At 37.2% G+C, this 23,311-nt stretch overlaps 1 protein-coding gene across 2 annotated transcripts in view; it reads right to left on the reverse strand.

Moving 5' to 3' along the window:
- Window positions 1-23,311, reverse strand: part of EDA (ectodysplasin A) — a 412,994-nt gene that overhangs the window by 123,164 nt on the left and 266,519 nt on the right. For both annotated transcript variants that reach the window (XM_088028760.1, XM_088028759.1), the window contains exon 2: window positions 12,480-12,585. In XM_088028760.1, coding sequence (XP_087884886.1) covers window positions 12,480-12,585 — 106 coding nt within the window. The remainder of the gene's footprint in view (window positions 1-12,479; window positions 12,586-23,311) is intronic.

Consider the following 23,311-nt stretch of genomic DNA (forward strand, 5'->3'; position numbering starts at 1 on the left):
GGCCATACCTATCAAAGTACCAACAGCATTTTTCACAGAGCTAGAACAAACAATCCTAAAATTTGTATGGAACCATGAAAAAACCCTGAATAGCCAAAGCAACCTTGAAAAAGTAAAGCAAAGCTGGAGGCATCACAATTTTGGATTTCAAGTTGTATGACAAAGCTGTAGCGATCAAAACAGGATGGTAGTGGCAAAAAATAGATACATAGATCAACAGAGCAGAATTGAAAATCCAGAAAGGAACCCACAACTCTTGTCAATTACTCTTTAACAAAGCAGGAAAGAATATCCAATGGGAAAAAAGTCTCTTCAAAAATGGTGTAAGGAAAACTGGACAGCTACATGCAAAGGAAAGAAACTGTACCACTTTCTCACACCATACACAAAAATAAACTCAAAATTGATGAAAGACCTAAATGTGAGTCATGAAACCATGGAAATCCTAGTAGAGAACACAGGCAGTAACATCTTTGACATTGGCCATAGCAACTTTTTTCTAGTTATGTCTCCTGAGGGAAGGGTAACAAAAGCAAAAATAAACTATTGGGACTGCATCAAAATAGATAGCTTCTTGCACAGCAAAGGCAACAATCAATAAAACTAAAAGGCAACCTATGTAATGGGAGAAAGTATTTGCAAATAACACATCTGATGAAGGGTTAGTATCCAAGATATACAAACAACTTATAAAACTCAGCACCCAAAAAACAAATAATCCAGTTAAAAAATGGGCAGAAGACATGAATAGACATTTTTCCAAAGAAGACATACAGATGGCCAATAGACAGTCACTCCTCACCACTGATCATCAGGGAAATTCAAATCAAAACTAGAATGAGATATCACCTCTCAGCTGTCAGAATAGCTAAAATCAACAAAAAGCAACAGGTGTTGGTGAGGATGTGGAGAAAGGGGAACCCTCTTGCACTGTTGCTGGGAATGCAAACTGATGCACCCACTCTGGAAAACAGTATGGAGGTTCCTCAAAAAAGTTAAAAATAGAACTAAGATATGATGCAGCAAACCCACTAATAGCTATTTGCTCAAAGAATATAAAAATCCTAATCCAAAGGGACATATGCACCCCAACATTTATAGCAGCATTGTGTATAATAGCCAAATTATGGAAATAGCCCAAGTGTCCATTGACTGATGAATGGATAAAGAAGACAGGTGATACTGGGTGTTATATGCAACTGATGAATCACAAACTCTACCTCTAAAACTAATAATACACTACATGTTAAATAACTGAATTTAAATAATACAAAATTTAAAAATTACTCAAAAAAAGAAGATAGATGATAAATAGGTGATAGGGATTAAGGAGTGAACTTGTTATGAATACCAGGTGATGTATGTTAAGTGTTGAATCACTATATTGTACACCTGAAACTAATATAACACTGTATGTTAACTAACTGGAATTCAAATAAAATGTAAAAAAAGTTAAGTGTACCCTTAATCCGCTTTATCTGTTTCACCCATCCCCCAACCACCTCCCCTCCACCAACCACCTGTTTGTTCTCTATATTTAAGCATCTTTTTTGTCTCGTTCCTTTGTACAGTTTTTTGTTTCTTAAATTCCACATGACTAAAATCATACGGTATGTCTTTCTCTGACTTATTTTGCTTAGCATTATACCCTCTAGATCCATCCATGTTGTTACAAATGGCAAAATTTTATTATTTTTGTGGCTGAGTAATATTCCATTGTGGGTGTGTATATGTGTTCACCTATTGATGGACACTTCGGCTGCTTCCATAATTTGGCTATTGTAAGTAATGCTGCAATAAACACAGGGGTGTATATATATTTTTGAATTAGGGTTTTCATTTGCTTTGGGTAAATACCCAGCAGTGGAATTACTGGATCATACTGTAATTCTAGTTTTAATTTTTTGAGGAATATACATACTATTTTCCACAATGGTTGCACCAATTTGCATTCCCTCCAACAGTGTAGATTTCCTTTTTCTCCATATCCTTGGCAACACTTGTTATTTTTTTGTTTTTTATTTTAGCTATTCTGACAAGTATAAAATGATCTTTACTGTAGTATTAATTTGCAATACCCTGATGATTAGTGATGTTGAGCATCTTTACATGTATATTGTCCATCTGTATGTCTTCTTTGAAAAATGTTTAATCAGCTCCTCTGCTCATTTAAAAATGGATTATTTTTTGATGTTGAGTTGTATAAGGTCTTCATACATTTTAGATATTAACCCTTTATTGGACATATTGTTTACAAATATCTACTCTCATTCAGTACATTGCCTTTTTGTTTTGTTGATGGTTTCCTTCACTATGCCAAAGCTTTTAATTTTGGTATAGTCCTAATATTTTAATTTAGCTTTTGTTTCCCTTGTCAGTGGAGACATATCCAGAAAATGTTTCCATAGCAGAAAATGTTTCATTGGCAGAAATTATTGCCTATGTTTTCTTCTAGGAATTTTATAATTTCATGTCTCATATTTAGATCTTTAATCCATTTTCAGGGTTTTTTTGTGTGTGTATTGTGTAGGAAAGTGGTCCAGTTTTCCCAACACAATTTGTTGAAGACACTGCCTTTCCCCCACTGTATATTCTTGCCTCCTTTGTTGTAGAATAATAGACCAGAAAAGCTTGGGTTTATTTCTGGACTCTATTCTGTTTCACTGACTTGTGTGTCTATTTTTGTACCCATACCATACTGTTTTGATTATTACAGCTATGTAGTATATCTTGAAATCTAGGATTGTGATATCTCCAGCTTTGTTCTTTTTCAAGACTGTTTCAGTTATTTGAGGTCTTTTTTGGTTACAGACAAATTTTAGGATTATTTGCTCTAGTTCTGTGAAAAATGTTGTTAGTATTTTGATAGGGATTGTACTGAATCTCTAGATAACTTTGGGCAGCATGGACAGTTTAACAATTTTGTTCTTCCAATCCATGAGCATAGAATATATTTCCATTTGGGTCATCCTCAATTTTTTTCACCAATGTTTTATAGTTTCTGGAGTATAGGTTTTTCATCTCCTTGGTTAAGTTTATTCCTAGGTACTTTATTATTTTTGGTGCAATTACAAATGGGATTGTTTTCTTAATTTCTCTACTATTTCATTGTTAGCATATAGAAATGCAACAGATTTCTGTACATTGATTTTGTACCCTGCAACTTCTCTGAGTTCACTTATCAGTTGTGGCAAGTTTTTGGTGGAGTCTTTCAGGTTTTCTACATGTAGTATCATGTTATCCTCAAATAGCAAAAGTTTTACTTCTTGGCTGATTTGGATACCTTTTATTTCTTTTTGTTGTCTGATTGCTGTGGCTAGGACTTCTAGTACTATGTTGACGAAAAGTGGTGAGAGGGGATATGCTTGTCTTCTTCCTAATGTTAGAGGAAAAGCTCAGTTTTTCCCCATTGAGAATGATATTAGCTGTGGGTTTTTATATATGGCCTTCATTATGTTGAGGTATGTTCCCTCTAAACCTACTTTGTTGAGAGTTTTTAATCATGAATGGGTATTAAACTTTATCAAAACCTTTTTCTGCATTGATTTTGATTTTTTCTTTTCTGTTGTTAATGTGATGTATCACATTGATTGATTTATGAATATTGAACCACACTTGCATCCCTGGAATAAATCCTACTTGATTATGATGGATGAGTTTTTGGATATGTTATTTTATTTAATTTGCTAATATTTTGAAGATTTTTGTGTCTGTGTTCATCAGAGTATTGGTCTGTAGTTTTCTTTTTTTGTTGTGCCTTTTTCTGGTTTGGGTATCAGGATAATGCTGGCCTCATACAATTAATTTGGAAGCTATCCTTTCTCTTCTATTTTTTGGGAATAATTTTAGAAGGATAGGTACTAACTCTTCTTTAAATGTTTGGTAGAATTTACCTGTGAAACCCTTTGGTCCTGGACTTTTGTTTGTTGGGCGTTTTTTTTTTTTAATTACTAACTCAATTTTGTTGCTAGTAATCAATCTATTCAAATTTTGTAACTCTTCCTGTTTCAGTTTTGGAAGGTTCTATGTTTCTAGGAATTTATCCTAGAAATTTCTTCTAGGTTGTTCAATTTGTTGGCATATAATTTTTCATAATATTCTCGTAATTGTTTGTATTGTTCTGGTACTGGTTGTTATTTGTCCTTCATTTCTGATTTTATTTATTTAAGTCATTTCTCTCTCTCTCTTTCTTTGATGAGTTTGGCTAAAGGTTTATCAATTTTGTTTATCTTTTTTTTATTATGTTCACTTAGCCAACATATAGTACACCATTAGTTTTTGATGCAGTGTTCAACAGTTCATTAGTTGCATATAACACCCAGTGCTCATCACAACACATGCCTTCCTTAATACCCATCATCTAGTTACCCATCCCCCCATTTCCCTCCCTTCTGTAACCCGCGGTTTGTTTCCCAGAATCCAGAGTCTCTCATGGTTTGTCTCTCTCTCTCTGATTTCTTCCCATTCAGTTTTCCCTCCCTTCTCCTCTATTCCTCCTGCTATTCCTTATGTTCCGCATATGAATGGAACCATATGATAATTGTCTTTCTCTGATTGACTTATTTCACTTAGCATAATCTCCTCCAGTTCCATGTTATCTTTTCAGAGAATGAGCTCCTAATTTCAGTGATCTGTTCTATTATTTCTTCAGCCTCTATTTCATTTATTTCTGCTCTAATCTTTATTATTTTCATCCTTCTACTGACTTTGGGCTTTATTTGTTTTTATTTTTCTAGCTCCTTTAGGTTAAAGGTTAGGTTGTTTATTTGAGATTTTGCTTGCTTCTTGATGTAGGCCTGTATTCCTATAATCTTCCCTCTTAGAATAGCTTTTGCTGCATCCCAACGATTTTGGATCATTTTTTTTCATTTTCCTATGTCTTTATGTGTTTTTTTGATTTTCTTTTTGATTTCTTGGTTGAGGAAATCATTCATTGTTTAGAAGCATGTTATTTAACCTCCATGTATTTGTGTTCTTTCTAGATTTTTTTCTTATGATTGATTTCTGGTTTCATACCATTGTAGTCAAAAAAGATGCACAACATGATTTCAATATTTTAAAACTTATTGAGACTTGTTTTGTGGCCTAACATCTGACCTCTTCTGGAGAATGTTCCATGTGCATTTGTAAAGAATGTGTATTCTGCTGTTTTAGGATGGGATGTTCTAAATATATTTGTTAGGTACATTTGGTCCAGTGTGTCATTGAAAGCCATTGTTTCCTTGTTGATTTTCTGTTTGGATGATCTATCCATTGCTGTAAGTGGGTGTTAAAGTCCTCTATTATTATTGTATTACTGTCAGTTTCTTTTTTTATATCTGTTAATAATTACCTTTTGCATTCAGGTAGTCCTATATTGGGTCCATAAATATTTACAATCGTTATATCCTCTTGATGGATTGTTCCCTTTATCATTATGTAGTGTCCTTCTTTTTTTAACAAGGCTTTTCTTCTTTCTTTTCTTTCTTTCTTTCTTTCTCTTTCTTTCTTTCTTTCTTGTTCCCTTTATCATTATGTAGTGTCCTTCTTTTTTTTAACAAGGCTTTTCTTTCTTTTCTTTTTCTTTCCTCCTTCCTTCCTTCCTCCCTCCCTCCCTCTCTCTCTTTCCCTTCCTTCCTTAAGAATTATTTATTTAATTGAGAGAGAGAGAGCGAAGGAGCACACAGAGATGTTAAGGGAGAAGCAGACTCCCCACCGAGCAGGCAGCCCAAAGTAGGGCTTGATCCCAGGACCCTGGAATCATGACCTGAGCTGAAGGCAGATGCTTAAATGATTGAGCCACCCAGGTGCCCCTATGTAGTGTCCTTCTGTGTCTCTTGTTACAATCTTGGTCTTTAAGTCTGATTTGTCTGATAGAACTATTGCTACCTCAGTTTCCTTTATGCTTCCATTTGCATGGCAAATGTTTTTCCATCCCTCCACTTTCAATTTGCATGAGTCTTTAGGTCTGAAATTTGTCTCTTATAGGCAGCATTGCTTTTTTATCCATTCAGTCACCTATGTCTTATGAATGGAGCATTTAGTTCACTTACATTCAAAGTAATTATAAATAGGTATATACTTAGTACCACTTTGTTACTTGTTTTATGTGTTTTTTTTAGTTCTTTTACTTAATTAATTTTTAAAAAGATTTTATTTATTTATTTGAGAGAGAGAGCAAAAGCAAGTGCAGGAGTGGGGGTTGGGGCAGAGGGACAAGCAGACTCCCCACTGAGCAGGGAGCCTGACATAGTGCTGGATCCCAGGACCCTGAGATCATGCCCTGAATAGAAGTCAGATGCTTAACTGACTGTGCCACCCAGGTGCTCCTCTTCTTTAGTTCTTTACTTTTCTTTCTTCTCTTGCTCTCTTCCCTTGTGGTGTGATGGCTTTATTTAGTGATGTGCTTGGATTCCTTTCTCTTTATTTTGTGTGTATCTATTATAGGTTTTTGATGTGTTACCATTAGGTTCATATAAAATGTGTTATGCATATAGCAGTCTATATTCAGTTGATAGTCACTTAAGTTTAGACCCATTCTGAACCTCCTGCTCCTTCATTTTCACCTAAATTCTTCTTTCTCTCTCCATACTTTACCCTGTACCTCCCCTGTTCTTTTCTTATCTCAGAAATGGCAATTCTACTAGTCTAGTACTTTAAGTCCAAAACTGTGAGGTCAGCCCTGGCTCTTCTCTGTCTTTCATACTACTTATCTAATCAATCTGACAATCCTGTCAGGTATTCTTTTGAAATCTATCCAGACTCTAATCACTATCTCACCACTCACATTGTCCCCACCCTGCTCTAAACCAACCTCATCTTTTCCCTGGATTATTGGTATACTCCCCTAATAGGTCATCCTCCTTCTGTTCTTTCTCCCTGCATCTATTTTCTCATTTAATTTTTATTATTTTTTTAATTTTAATTCCAGTATAGTTAACATACAATGTTATATTAGTTTCAGGTATACAATATAGTGATCAGTAATTCCATACATCACCTGGTGCTTATCATAGCAAATGCTCTCCTTAATCCCCATTTCCTCAGGCACCTCACCTCTGTTAACCATCACTTTGTTCTCTATAGTCTGTTTCTTGCTTTGTCTCTCTCATTTTTCCTTTGCTCATTTGTTTTGTTTCTTAAATTTCAAATCATATGGCATTTTTATTTCTCTGACTTATTTCACTTAGTATTATACTCTCTAGCTCCATCCATGTCATTGTAAATGGCAAAAGTTCATCATTTTTTATGTCTGAATAAAATTCCACTGTGTGTGTGTGTGTGTGTGTGTGTGTGTGTGTGTGTGTGTTTCTCACATCTTTCTTTATCCATTCATCAACTGATGGACACTTGGGCTGCTGCTGTATCTTGGTTGTTGTGAATAATGCTGCTATAAACATAGTGTTCTTGTATTTTTTTCAAATTAGTGTTCTTGTATTCTTTGGGAAAATACCCAGTAGTGGAATTGCTGGATCATAGGGTAATTCTATTTTTAACTTTCTAAGGAATCTCCATACTGTTTTCCAGAGTGGCTACACCAGTTTGCATTCCCACCAACATTGCTTACAGCTATTTTCAATTCAGCAGAAAGAGGGATTCTGTTAAAACAGAGGCCAGATCATGTTGAATCTCTGTTCAAAATCCTCCAAATGGTCCCCATCTTACACAGTATAAATGTCAGAGTCCTTACCTTGTCCTACAAGGGTCTATATTTGACTGTGCCCACTGATCTCATCTCCTTCCCTCTCTTTCTTGCTCACTCTGTTCCTAGCCACACTGATCTTTCTAGAAAATACCAAGAAATTTTCTGCTACAGAGCATTTTTATTTATTATTTCTTCTCTCTTTCTCCTCCTCCCCAAAATATATGCAGGGCCTATACCTTCATTTCATTCCGATCCCTTCTCAAATGTTCCCTTATTAGAGAGGCCTTCCCTGATAACTTTCCAGCGCACATCACTTTCTCTCCCTTTTTCCCTATTATATTTCTTTCCACAACATTTACCACCAACAATTTTATTTATTGTCCATTTTTTCTACAGTGTAAGTTAAGCTCATTGAGGGCAAAAAGAAACATCTAGTGAGGGTCTCCTATTGGCCAGGTCCTTTTCTAGGACATGGGGATATAAAAGTGAACAAAACTGATAATACCACTATCCTTCTGGCATTTCCATTATAGAATTATAATAAGCTGCTATATTTTCTCAGTAAATATTTGATGAATGCATTGAATAAATATATAGCATACACTGAATAGAGTTATAGAAATTGTTCAAATTTAAAGAATATTTGGATTGGCTCCTCACTCTTTAACTCATTGAATCTCCCACCCCATCTAAAAAATGGTTCTGTAGCTTCCCAGGTGAAAGGCTAGAAATTTATTTGAATCCCAGGACCTCTAGACATTCTATACTCCTACCTCTAAGGGCTCTTGGGTTCCTCCTAAGTATACTGTTTAAAGAAAAATATCCGAAAGGCATCCAAATGGGCAAGGAAGAAGTCAAACATTCACTCTTTGCAGAACACATGATACTCTATGTAGAAAACCCAAAAGACTCCACCAAAATTTTGATAGAAAGGGTTCATGCATTCAGCAAAGTGTCAGGATATAAAATCAACATACCAAAATCTGTTGCATTTCTATACACCAACAATGAAGCACCAGAAAGAGAAATCAAGGAGTAGAGATCCCATTTACCATTGTATCTAAAATCATAAGACACCTTGGAATAAACCTAACCAAAGTGGTAAAAGATCTGTACTCTGAAAACCATAAAGCACTGATGAAAGAAACCAAAGATGACACAAAGAAGTGGAAAAACATTCCATGCTCATGGATTGGAAGAAAAAATATTGTTAAAATGTCTATACTACCCAAAGCAATCTACACATTCTGTGCCATCCCTATCAAAATACCACCAGCATTTTGCACAGAGCTAGAACAAACAATCCTAAACTTTGTATGGAACCACAAAAGATCCCATATAGCCAAAGTAAGGTTGAAAAAGAAAACCAAAGCTGGAGGCATCACAGTCCCAGACTTCAAGCTGTATTACAAAGCTGTAATCATCAACACAGTATGGTCTTGGCACAAAAATGGACACATAGATCAATGGAACAGAACAGAGGACCCACAGCTATACGGTCAGCCAATCTTCAACAAAGCAGGAAAGAATATCCAATGGAAAAAAGACAGTCTCTTCCACAAAGGGTGTGGGGAAAACCGGACAGCAACACACAGAAGAATGAAACTGGACCACTTTCTTTCACCCATACACAAAAATAAATTCAAAATGGATGAAAGACCTAAATGTAAGACAGGGAACCACCAAAATCCTAGAGGAGAAAACAGGCAGCAACCCTTTGACCTTGGCTGCAGCAAATTCTTACTAGACACGTCTCTGGAGGCAAGAGAAACAAAAACAAAAATGAACTATTGGGACCTCATCAAGATAAAACGCTTCTGCACAGCAAAGGAAACAATCAATAAAACTAAAAGGCAACCAATGGAATGGGAGAAGATATTTGCAAATGACATATCTGATAAGGGGCTAGTATCCAAAACCTATGAAGAACTTATCAAACTCAATACCCCCAAAATAAGAAAATCCAGTTAAGAAATGGGCAGAAGACATGAACAGACATTTCTCCAAAGAAGACATCCAGATAGCTAACAGACTCATGAAAAGATGCTCAACATCACTCATCATCAGGGAAATGCAAATCAAAACCACAATGAGATACCACCTCACACCTGTTCTGAGTGGCTAAAATTAACAGCATAGGAAACAACAGATGTTGGTGAGGATGCAGAGAAAGAGGAACCCTTTTGCACAGTTTGTGGGAATGCAAACTGGTGCAGCCACTCTGGAAAAGAGTATGGCGGTTCCTCAAAAAGTTAAAAATAGAACTACCCTACCACACAGCAATTGTACTACTAGGTATTTATCCAAAGGATACAAAAGTGCTGATTCGAAGGGGCACATGCACCCTGTGTTTTAGCAGTGTTTATAGCAGCACTATCAACAAAAGCCAGTTTATGGAAAGAGCCCAAATATCCGTTGACTGATGAATGGATAAAGAAGATATGGTATATATATTCAATGAAATATTACTCAGCAAATCAAAAAGAATGAAATCTTGCCATTTGCAACAAGGTGGATGGAACTGGAGTGTATTATGCTGAGCGAAATAAGACAAATATCATATGATTGCACTCATATGTGGAATTTATGAATCAAAACAGATGAACATAGGGGAAGGGAAGGAAAAATAAAATAAGATAAAAACGGAGAGGGAAGCAAACCATAAGAGACTCTTAACTATAGAGAACAGACTGAGGGTTGCTGGAGGGGAGGTCAGTGGGGGGAGGATGGGCTAAATGGGTGATGGGCATTAAAGACGGAACTTGTTGGGATGAGCACTGGGTATTATATGTAAGTGATGAATCACTAAATTCTTCTCCTGAGACCAATACCACAGTACATGTTAACCAACTTGAATTTAAATTAACAAAAAGAAAAATATCTGGTATTCCATTAGAAATTGGGGATCAACACATAGTGATGAAATCTAGTGACTATCAGCCCAGGAGGAAATGAGATAAGGAGTGCTACGAATGAATAAGGGAAGCTTCTGCCTTGTCCAGAGAGAAAAAATACTTTGTATCAAAATGGAATAAACACTGTAAAGAAGATCAGTAGCAGAGATCCAGATAAAGTGGTTTGGGAGAGAGGAAGAAGCTTCGTTCTTTAAGAGAAAACTTGGGAGGCCAGATGAAGTGGTAAACTTTAGAATCTATTAGACTTCCCACTGCAGACCATGCCCACAGCAGAAGGTGATATTGCTCTTAGCACTTCTCCCCTCTCCTCTTTAGCAACCAGGGAATATGAAAGATTTGGTGGTTCTAGAAGTAGCCTCCAGGGGACAAGTTGAAGATAGGAAAACCTACATGTATCGAAGGGTGAGATGATTAGGAGAAGAAAGGGACAATGATTCTCAGTTCTCAGCTTCACCATAGCCTTCTGAAGACTTCAGGGAACTGGCTGCAAGCACTTTGTGAATAATGGGTGCCTTCATGGACCACATTTCCTAGGCATGAACTTGGTCACCAGTTATATGTAAAGTGACTGCTCTAAAGAATGGCCCCACTGGTCCAGTTGTCCATTCAAGGGCTCAATAATGCACCACCTCTAGAGACTAGAACATCCCACTTACCTTATTTCTCTGTCCTTTTTTATTACAATCCTTGTTGTGAGCCCTTTTCAGACTTCATTTAGTTCTACTTCTTCTTGCTCCTACTGACAAATTCCTGGCTCCATTTCTTTAGTAGCTCATGCCTTCTGGAACTGCTTCCATTACTGGCCCTTACTCATATTGACAAATATCAGGTTAAAAATCTGATTTTCATCTTTAAATACTCATATTGTTTTGTAACCCCCACCCAACATATATCTTAGGCAGATGTAGCCAGACACATGCTGTCTTTAAATCCAGATGGCTTTGCAGCAGTCCAGAGCTCTGCATTCTACAAATTCCTGTGCCAAGGATGTACATTCTGTCATTTGACAGAGTGATGTTGAAACAGCATTCAAAGACCCTGCCCAGGAGCTAGCGTGACATTTTGTTATGCCTCACAAAATGCATAGCTAGTTAACTCAAAACTGTCTCATCCTCAGTAAGAAGGGCTTTATTTGTTATTTTTTTAAAGATTTTATTTATTTGACAGAGAGAGACACAGCGAGAGAGGGAACACAAGCAGGGGGAGTGGGAGAGGGAGAAGCAGACTCTCTGCCGAGCAGGGAGCCCCAATCCCGGGACCCTGGGATCATGACCTGAGCCAAAGGCAGACGCTTAATGACTGAGCCACCCAGGTGCCCCAGTAAGAAGGGCTTTAATGGCACATCATAACCTTGCTGAAGGGGAAATCAACATCATCAACTTACATTACAAACACCAACAATTTGCCAGGTACTGGGCTAGATTCTAGAGTTATATAAAGATAAATGATCCCCTACCCTCAAGGAGCTTATAGATGAGTTCTAAAAGCTCTAATTCATGTTTGAGCATGGTAGCTGATACCAATATTGATATGATTACCATTGGGATTAACACATCATGTAAGTGCCACCATGACACTCTGTCAATTCCAAGAATAGGACTGGCGAATCCTCTTCATGGCCTTAGTAGATGGGGGTGTCCCCCGGAGAGATGAGGTCCTCATGGAGTGTAATCATGAGAGATATAAATGCTACCATGGCTCTCAGATATACCATGCAAGGAATGAAAATATCTGGGGTTGGAGGAGAGAGGATACTTGTATAGTCAGCTTTATGTCAAGCTTTATGGACTGATTCATCGATTAGGCTGGAAAAAAACTTCTCTGACCTTTGGTCTATGGACGATATGTGAGATAGTGAAGCACACTTGAGAAGGCAGTTCTCAAAAGGATACTTCTCATTTATTTTAACATGTGATAAAAGATCACCCAAACAGACTTACCATCCGCACCTTCACTGCTTTTGCTTCTTTTATTGCGGCGAACACGCCTACTTTCCTCTTCAGAGTATGATTTTTCTTCAGGGAAGAAGAAATTCAGAAGGGCCATCTATAAAAATAAAAAGCAGATGAGTCAAAGAGTGACCCCAGTCAACCATAGCCAACATAAAAAAACTGGCTTTCTGTAGACAGTCTAGCTTCACCTTAAATCAGTGTACCTAAAACCTAAGCCCATCTTCTCCTCCACTGTACAAACACATTTAATTTTTTGGACCATAACTTAGCATTATTTTTATTGTGAAACTTTAAATAATATAAAAATATGAATAAAATAAAAATCACAAAAATCTCATCTCTCCTAGATAACCACCATTGTATTTCTATCCATATATTTTTTACATAAGTGAGATTATTTTCATTTGGTTTTATACTGCTTATAGCCTGTTTTCTTCATTCAAAAATATATTTCTATGGTCCAAATAGATCTATGTCTTTATGTTTATGGCTATATTATATTTCATGATATGGATGTGCCATCTTTGCCATTAATTATTATTATTATTTTTAACACATACTGTAATATTGGTCTCAGGAGAAGAATTTAGTGATTCATCACTTACATATAATACCCAGTGCTCATCCCAACAAGTTCCGTCTTTAATGCCCATCACCCATTTAGCCCATCCTCCCCCCACTGACCTCCCCTCCAGCAACCCTCAGTCTGTTCTCTATAGTTAAGAGTCTCTTATGGTTTGCTTCCCTCTCCGTTTTTATCTTATTTTATTTTTCCTTCCCTTCCCCTATGTTCATCTGTTTTGATTCATAAATTCCACATATGAGTGCAATCATATGATATTTGTCTTATTTCGCTCAGCATAATACACTCCAGTTCCATCCACCTTGTTGCAAATGGCAAGATTTCATTCTTTTTGATTTGCTGAGTAATATTTCATTGAATATATATACCATATCTTCTTTATCCATTCATCAGTCAACGGATATTTGGGCTCTTTCCATAAACTGGCTTTTGTTGATAGTGCTGCTATAAACACTGCTAAAACACAGGGTGCATGTGCCCCTTCGAATCAGCACTTTTGTATCCTTTGGATAAATACCTAGTAGTACAATTGCTGTGTGGTAGGGTAGTTCTATTTTTAACTTTTTGAGGAACCGCCATACTCTTTTCCAGAGTGGCTGCACCAGTTTGCATTCCCACAAACTGTGCAAAAGGGTTCCTCTTTCTCTGCATCCTCACCAACATCTGTTGTTTCCTATGCTGTTAATTTTAGCCACTCAGAACAGGTGTGAGGTGGTATCTCATTGTGGTTTTGATTTGCATTTCCCTGATGATGAGTGATGTTGAGCATCTTTTCATGAGTCTGTTAGCTATCTGGATGTCTTCTTTGGAGAAATGTCTGTTCATGTCTTCTGCCCATTTCTTAACTGGATTTTCTTATTTTGGGGGTATTGAGTTTGATAAGTTCTTCATAGGTTTTGGATACTAGCCCCTTATCAGATATGTCATTTGCAAATATCTTCTCCCATTCCATTGGTTGCCTTTTAGTTTTATTGATTGTTTCCTTTGCTGTGCAGAAGCGTTTTATCTTGATGAGGTCCCAATAGTTCATTTTTGTTTTTGTTTCTCTTGCCTCCAGAGACGTGTCTAGTAAGAATTTGCTGCAGCCAAGGTCAAAGGGTTGCTGCCTGTTTTCTCCTCTAGGATTTTGGTGGTTCCCTGTCTTACATTTAGGTCTTTCATCCATTTTGAATTTATTTTTGTGTATGGGTGAAAGAAAGTGGTCCAGTTTCATTCTTCTGTGTGTTGCTGTCCGGTTTTCCCCACACCCTTTGTGGAAGAGACTGTCTTTTTTCCATTGGATATTCTTTCCTGCTTTGTTGAAGATTGGCTGACCGTATAGCTGTGGGTCCTCTGTTCTGTTCCATTGATCTATGTGTCCATTTTTGTGCCAAGACCATACTGTGTTGATGATTACAGCTTTGTAATACAGCTTGAAGTCTGGGACTGTGATGCCTCCAGCTTTGGTTTTCTTTTTCAACCTTACTTTGGCTATATGGGATCTTTTGTGGTTCCATACAAAGTTTAGGATTGTTTGTTCTAGCTCTGTGCAAAATGCTGGTGGTATTTTGATAGGGATGGCACAGAATGTGTAGATTGCTTTGGGTAGTATAGACATTTTAACAATATTTTTTCTTCCAATCCATGAGCATGGAATGTTTTTCCACTTCTTTGTGTCATCTTTGGTTTCTTTCATCAGTGCTTTATGGTTTTCAGAGTACAGATCTTTTACCACTTTGGTTAGGTTTATTCCAAGGTGTCTTATGATTTTAGATACAATGGTAAATGGGATCTCTACTCCTTGATTTCTCTTTCTGGTGCTTCATTGTTGGTGTATAGAAATGCAACAGATTTTGGTATGTTGATTTTATATCCTGACACTTTGCTGAATGCATGAACCCTTTCTATCAAAATTTTGGTGGAGTCTTTTGGGTTTTCTACATAGAGTATCATGTGTTCTGCAAAGAGTGAACGTTTGGCTTCTTCCTTGCCCATTTGGATGCCTTTTATTTATTTTTGTTGTTGTTTGATTGATGAGGCTAGGACTTCCAGTACTATGTTGAACAACCGTGATAAGAGTGGACATCCCTGTTGTATTCTTCACCTTAGGGGAAAATCTCTCAGTTTTTTCCCCATTGAGGATGAAATTAACTGTAGGTCTTTCATATATGGTCTTTATTATGTTGAGCTATGTTCCTTCTATACCTACTTTCTTGAGGGATTTTATCAAGAAAGTATGCTGTACTTTGTCAAATGCTTTATCTGCATGTATTGAGAGGATCATATAGTTCTTGTCCTTTATTAATGTAGTGTATTGCATTGATTTGTGGATATTCAACCACTGTTGAAGTCCAAGGATAAATCCCATTTGGTTGTGGTGAATAATCCTTTTAATGTACTGTTGGATCCTATTGGCTAGTATTGTGTTTAGAATTTTTGCATCCATGTTCATCAGGGATATTGGTTCGTAATCCCCCTTTTCAGTGGGGTCTTCATCTGGTTTTGGGACCAATGTAATGCTGCCCTCTAAGAGTGAGTTTGGAAGTTTTCCTTCCATTTCTATTTTTTGGAACAGCGTCAGAAAAGTAGGTATCAATTCTTCTTTAAATATTTGGTAGAATTCCCCTGGGAAGCCATTTGGACTCTTGTTTGTTGGGAGATTTTTTGATTACTGATTCATTTTCTTCACTAGTTATGGGTCTGTTCAAATTTTCTATTTCTTCCTGTTTCAGTTTTGGTAGTTTATATGTTTCTAGGCATTTATCCATTTTTTTCCAGATTGTCCAATTTGTTGGCATATATTTGCTCATAAAATTGTCTTATAATTTTTTTGTATTTCTATGGTATTTGTTCTGATTTCTCTTCTTTCATTTGTGATTTTATTCATTTGAGTCTTTTCTCTTTTTGATAATCTGGCTAGGGTGTTATCAATTTTGTTAATTCTTTCAAAGAACCAGCTCTTAGTTTCACTGATCTGTTCTACTTTTTTTTTTAATTTCTGTATCATTTATTTCTGTTCTAATCTTAGTTATTTCCTTTCTTCTTCTGGTTTTGGGCTTTATTTGCTGTTCTTTTCCCAGCTCTTTTAGTTGTAAGGTTAGATTGTGTATTTGAGACTTTTTTTTTTTGCTTCTTTAGGAAGCCTATATTGCTATATATTTCCCCCTTAGGACCACCTTTGCTGTATCCCAAAGGTTTGGGAGTGTTGTGTTTTCATATTCATTTGCTTCCATGTATTATTTCTTCTTTAATTTCCTGGTTAGCCCATTCATTCTTTAGTAGAGTGTTCTTTAACCTCCATGTATTTATGGTCTTTCCAGTTTTTTTGTGTGGTTGACATCAAATTTCATAGTAGTGTGATCGCAGTATTTTTGTTCTGGGTGAGGCCTGATTTGTGACCCAGTATGTGATCTCTTCTGGAGAATGTCTTATGTGCACTTGAAAAGAATGTGTATTCTGCTGCTTCAGGATGGATTGTTCTGCATATAGCTGTTAAATCCATTTGGTCTATTGTGTCATTCCAAGCCATTGTTTCCTTGTTGATTTTCTGCTTAGATGATCTCCCCATTGATATAAGTGGGGTGTCAAAGTCCACTACTGTCATTGTATTATTATCAATGTGTTTCCTTAAGTTTGTTATTAACTGATTTAAATATTTGGGTTCTCCCAAGGTGGGGGTATAAATATTTAGAATCATTAGATCTTCTTGTTGGATAGACCCCTTTATTATGACATAGTGCCCATCCTCATTTATTACAGTCTTTGGTTTAAAATCTAGCTTGTCTGATCAACTCCAGCTTTATTTTGATGTCCATTACCATGATAGATGATCCTTCACACCCTTACTTTCAATCTGGAGATGTCTTTGGCTCAAAACTGGTCTCTTGTAAGCAGCATATTGATGGGTGTTTTTTTTTTTTCTTTTCCATTCTGATACCTATGTCTTTTGATTGGAGCATTTAGTCCATTTACAGAGTAATTACTGATAGATATGAATTTACTGCCATCGCATTACCTGTGAAGCCACTGTTCCTGTAGATTATCCCTGTTCCTTTCTAGTCTTTGTTGCTTTTGGTCTCTCTTTTCCACTCAAAGGGTCCCCTTTAATGTTTCTTGCAGAATTGGTTTAGTGTCCACAACTCCCTTAGTTTTTGCTTGTCCTGGAAACTCTTTATCTCTCCTTCTTTTCTTAATGACAATCTTGCTGGATATAGTATTCTTGGCTGCATATTTTTCCCATTTAGCACATTGAATATATCATGCCACTTTCTTCTGGCCTGCCATGTTTCTGTGGAGAGGACTGCTGCTAATCTTATGTGTCTATCCTTGTAGGCTAATGATCTTTTGTCCCTAGCTGTTTTCAGAATTCTCTCTTGCTCTCCCTCTTTTTTTGTATTTTGTAGGTTTCAGTATGATATATTATCTCAGTGTTGAGCTGTTTTTGTTGATTTTTGAGGGGAGTTCCCTGTGACTCTTGGACTTGAATGCCTGTTTCCTTCCCCAGATTAGGGAAGTTTTCAGCTATAATTTGTTCAAATAAGCCCTTCTGCACCTTTTCCCCACCCTTCTTCTTCTGGGACTCCTATGATATGGATATTATTGTGCTTTGTGGAATCACTGCATTCCCTAAGTCTATATTCATGATCTAATAGTTTTCTTTCCCTCTTCTTTACAGTTTCACTACTTTCCATAATTTTATCTTCTCTATCACCTATTCATTACTTCTTCCATCCTCATTGTGATTACATCCAGTTGGTTTTGCATCTTAGTTATAGCATTTTTTATTTTGACCTGACTAGTTTTTAGGTCTTTTATCTCTTCACCCAGGCTTTCTCTGGTGTCTTCTATGCTTCTTTCAAGCCCAGCTAGTAGTCTCATGATGGTTGTTCTAAATTCTTGTTCAGATGTATTGCTTATATCTGTTTTGAGCAAATCCTTGGCTGTGATTTCTTCTTGATCTGTCTTTTGAGAATTCCTCCATCTTGTCATTATGTCTAGGTTTCTGTCTTCTGTGTGTTATGTTATGTTATGTTTCCTGCTCCTGAGAGCAATAGTATATTAAGAAGGTGTCATACACTGTCTAGGGTCTGGCGTTTCACGAAGTGTTTCTGGTGTGTGCTGTATACACTCTGCTGTTGTGTTCTGGCTACTCTTTTCTACAGTTCAGTCTTGTGCAGAGTTCCTCCTTGCAGTGGGTATTTGGACTTTTAACTAGGTGTCCTCTGATTTGTTTGTTAAGGTAAGTCTGATAAAAAAAAAAAAGCCTGATCCAAGAAAAAAGGAAAAGGAACAAAACAGCAAACAAACAGACAAACAAAAAACTCTAAGCCTGATTCCAAAGAAAAAGAAATAAGGAAAAAGAAAAAAAAAGAAGCCTTATCTAAAAAAAGAGAAAAGGAAACAAACCAACAAATGAACAAAAAACTAGGAGCCTGATTCCAAAGAAGAAAGAAAAAAAGAAAAAGAAAAAAATAGAAAATTAACAACAACAACAAAAAAGCCTGGTCCTATTTACGCCAAAAGTAAAACTGACACTTTGGAGCACTCTATGATCAGTAGACTTTTACAAGTGGGGGGCCTGTGTTGGTCTTCTGAGGGAGAGGCCCACTGTGCTGCCTCATAGTCAGACCTGCCCTAGTAAAGACGCTCCTGTAGGGTGCAGGGGTCAGAGTTTGGTGTGAGTCCAGCCTCCGCTGGAGGCGCTGTGTTTCTCTCTGTAGTCCAACTGTGCCAGTGGGTGGGGTGAGGGGTTGGGGGGGGTGGAAGATCACATCACCCCACCCTCTTTTCCCCAGGCAGGGGAACTCCCAGCCATTGCTGTTCAGGAGGCACTCACAGAAAAGTGAACAATCTCCCCTCCAGTGTTCCAGGCTTTTGTCAGATCCCTGCACTCAACCTGTCTGTGCCTGGGCCATTGGCATGCCTAGCCACAGTTCTCCTATGTTTTATCTTTGGCCAGAAGCTGGTATTCAAAACTCCAACTCTTAAGGGACTGGGCAAGATGTGGACATGTTCCCCTCCCTTGGAGGAGGGACTCAGCACTGTGCCAGGCACCGTTCTGTCTCAGAAAAGCAGTCATGTGGTCACCCAGGTGCCTGGAGTCTATGGTGAAGCACAACAAAAGGTTACAACCAGGTTATCTGCCCTCAGTGCACCTCTGTCCCCTGTTGTTGAATGGCTGCTCAATGGCACCCACCCAGTGGGCCTTTTGTCCTTGCAGAGGCAATATACCCTCTTCTAAATGTACTCCAGGAAGGGGAAATATTCTCTCCCAGGGTGACCCAGGGGATCCCTGTACCATGGCATCTTGCACGAACCCTATGTGCTGCTCTCTCCTTGACTTCTCTCCATGAAAAGGACTCCTTCCCCTCCACAGCACCATGGCTTTTTTCTCCCCCAATTCACGTCTCCAAACCTTGCATCTGCCATGTTCTCTCCCTCCAATTGTGCAGACTGTTTTCTTATCAGGTCAATTTCCTAGTTGTTCAAAAGGATTTGCTGTTGATCCAGCTATGTTTGAGGGTCGAGGCAAGCCCAGGGTCCCCCTACTACTCCACCATCTCAACTCCTCCTCTACCCCAAATCCTTTTACTTTTGATGCATTATTCCAGTCACTCCGACCATGAAATTTTGGTTAATCTCTGAATCCCTTCTCTTCTGCTCCAAATATCTAATAAGTAATCCTTCAAGTCCCATTTCTCCACATAGTTCTGGGGTTCAGGGAGCTCAGTCACAAATTTCTAACTTCCCTCACATACTGTACTGATGTCTGCCCAGAATTAGACTTCAGGTTGTTCCTCCCTCTGGGACTTCATTATTATACATCCACAACTTTTCCACATTCCTATTTGTGCTAAACTTTTGGCTTGTTCCCAGAATGCTATGCATCCAATTATGATTGGATAGTACCAGTCATGTCAACATTCTTTTGGGAGTTAGCCATGACAAAGCGCACAAGTATTCTCTTCCTTTCCTAGACTCCACAGAACTCCTACAGCACTCGTAGTCTATAAGGCTCATTTTGGTACTTAGTCCTCTACTGTCTTATGATGATCTCTCATAATAATACAATGTTTCATATGTGAATCGGCCTGGTTTCACTAATGATAACCATAGCTTAAATATATATTCATTTAAGTCAATTGTAATCTTGCAGTATGAGTGCTTCTTTGTGGTTAAAAAAATATGCTTGAGGTAAATTGTGGACTGAATAGTAGGATTGAGAGTGATTCTAATCCTGACTCTGACACTTATAGCTGTGTAACCTTGGAAAAGTTATTTAAATTTTAATTTTCTCATCTGTAAATAGGAATAATAATAGTACTTTGCTCATAAAGTAGTTGTAGGGTTAGTACAGTATCCAGCATTTAATATGCACTCAATAAATGGTAGTATTACTATTATTAAAATTAATCTCCAATTATACTAGTTAGATAGTTTGAGGGTTATAAAAGAAGAAATAAATCTGCATTTTCATCCTAGTGTTAGTTCAAAAAACAACTCCAGGGGCGCCTGGGTGGCTCAGTCATTAAGCATCTGCCTTCAGTTCAGGTCATGATCCCAGGGTACTGGGATCGAGCCCCGCATTGGGCTCCCTGATCAGCAGGAAGCCTGCTTCTCCCTCTCCCACTCCCCCTGCTCGTGTTCCCTCTCTCACTGTGTTTCTCTCTGTCAAATAAATAAATAAAATCTTAAAAAAAAAAAAAAACCTCCAGAATCCTTATGTCTGCTACATTTCTGATTAATTGGAAAAAAAAATGGGTGGGACTTAAGAAGGCCTTACCATTCTACACAAACTTTCTTCAAAATCCTGTGCTTTACTGTTTACATAGAACAATCACACCCAATAGCCTTACTGTACATGATTAATGTCTTGCAGAATATATTCATGTATTAAATATAAAATGAATAAATGAATGTATAGATAATCTCCAACTTACCATAGGGTTGTATTTAAAAAGATTTAGGTTGAACTATATGAAATTATTGTTTTGTGTCCAAAATGCTTGAATATCAATAATTTCACACAGTTCAATGGAGAAGTATTTTTAAATCACGTGATTGGAATTTAAAATGGTTTTTCCCATAGAATCAACTTAATAAAGTCTGGTTGGGTTTCCAAATAAAGCCCAAAAACAGTTACTTAACTTACAATATAAATAAGTTATCATACTAATAATAATATAAACCCAAACCACTATTTACAATAAAATATCAATCATTTGCAACTCTAGAAGAACAAGTCATTCTGGATAGAAGAGTTTTCTTGATAACTTTGCTGAAACTTCAGCTATTTGGGTAGAAACATGTCTACAATCTATGATTTAATTGAGGGTTTACTGAATATGTAGAAGACTATTTGCTTGTACAGTAAATGGCCCCAGTCCACTATGGTTTTAAGTTTTTAAAAAATACAATTGTGTTACAGAGCAATACATGCTTTGTTAGAATTGTACGTTCTCTGAGAGCAAGAGAAAAGCATCTAATACACACTGGGAGTGGACGAGGCTTCTTGGAGGAGGTGCTACCTCTGAGTCCTGAAGGATGGTGAGGATTCAGTGGTGAATGGGAAGCCAAAAAGGAATTCTAGGCAAAGAGAGCATCATGTTTAGAGGTTCAGAGGAAAGAGAGTGGCAGTTTTTGAAAACACAAGTACCTTAGAATAAATGGTAGGAGGTGGGAAGGGATGGAAAAAAATGAGCCAAGAGACATTAAATAAGGGCCAGATTATGTTAAGAAATTTAGGCTTTATCCTGCAGGAGGGGGTATCCTCTGAAGGTTTTTCTTTCGTAAATTTTTGTACCTTATGAAAATTTGAGTTATAATTTAGAGACAGCAAAATGCACACATTTTAAGCATACAGTTTGAGCAGTTTTGAAAAACATACATGCCTTTGTAACCACCACCAAAATCGAGATACAGTACATTTCCATCACCCCAGAATTTTCCCTGTGACCCTCCCAGTCATTTTTCAGCTCTATCCCCTAATCCAGGAAACCACTGTTCTGATTTCTATCACCATAGCTTAGTTTTTCTCATTCTAGAACTTCAAGAATATGGAATCACACAATATGATTGAATTTTTTTTGTGTGTTGTTTCTTCCTTTCAACATAATGTCTATGAAACCCATCCATGTTCTTTTGGGTATCAGTAGTTCCTTCCTTTTTATTGCTGAATAGTATTTTATTATATGGATATACCACTACTTTTAATGCATTCACCTGTTGAGGGACATTTGGGTTAATTCCAGTTTGGGGTTATTATGAATAAAGCTGATATGAGCATTAATGTATGAGTCTTTCTGGGGAGATATGTTTTCATTTTTCATGGGTAAACACCTCAGGGTAGAACTTCTGGGTTATATGGTATGTATTTGTCATAACTGCTAAACTGTTTTCCAGAATAACTGTACCATTTTATACTCCCATCAGCAATGTATGAGAGTTCAAGTTCTGTGCATCTTTACTATACTTGACATTGTCAATATTTTAAGCATTCTTGTGGATGTAGTATTTCACTGTGGTTGGTTTTTGAATTCTTAACTTTTTAGAATACTTTTTTTTTCTCTTGCTGTCAACTATCAGATTTCACTTCACCTACCTATAACATCTTTTCCAGTCCCTTTAAATTTACTGCTTATAATCTGCTATAGGCTTGACATCTTGTTAAAACTAATTAGAATCATGTACAAATAGAATAAACAGGTGGTCAGTGCATTTTTGAATGGCTTTTCCAATAAGTAAGGTGCATATTCTCTGGCAGCTTAGAGGTCATTTGTTTACTGCTTGATTCCTGGTTGTGGTCTGGATAGGTGAATTTGTCAAGGTAACTGAGTTTTACACAAGTATGCTATTACAGTATAATGCTATTTCTAGGGTAAAGCTATTTTGAAATCCAAATGGAGACCTTCCTTGCCATCACCAACTATGGTACCAGAATATTTTTCATATTCTGCATTCCCTCATGGTCTCAGTTTCTATGGGTGTTCTGGTAGGGCCTCTAGGACACTCTTGTGTCCTCATGGTAATAATAGGAGAACGTGTTCATATATTAATTGTTCCATAATTAATTGTTCCATAATTAATTGTCTGATGAGAGTGTGTGAGAACTCAAGCTCCCAGAGGAGGAGGGCTAAGGGAGAAACAAACTCCTTCAGATAGCAGAAACAACCCTAGCTCCCATGCGTAGTAGGAATAGCTTAAGTCCCTTAAGAGAGCCTGCTGATGAATATGGGACATTCATAAATCAAGTGTTTAT

Source organism: Eumetopias jubatus, unplaced genomic scaffold (genome assembly GCF_037043125.1).
Source record: "Eumetopias jubatus isolate StellerSeaLion01/CBP00866 unplaced genomic scaffold, mEumJub1_p1.0 scaffold_11, whole genome shotgun sequence".
NCBI lineage: Eukaryota > Metazoa > Chordata > Mammalia > Carnivora > Otariidae > Eumetopias > Eumetopias jubatus.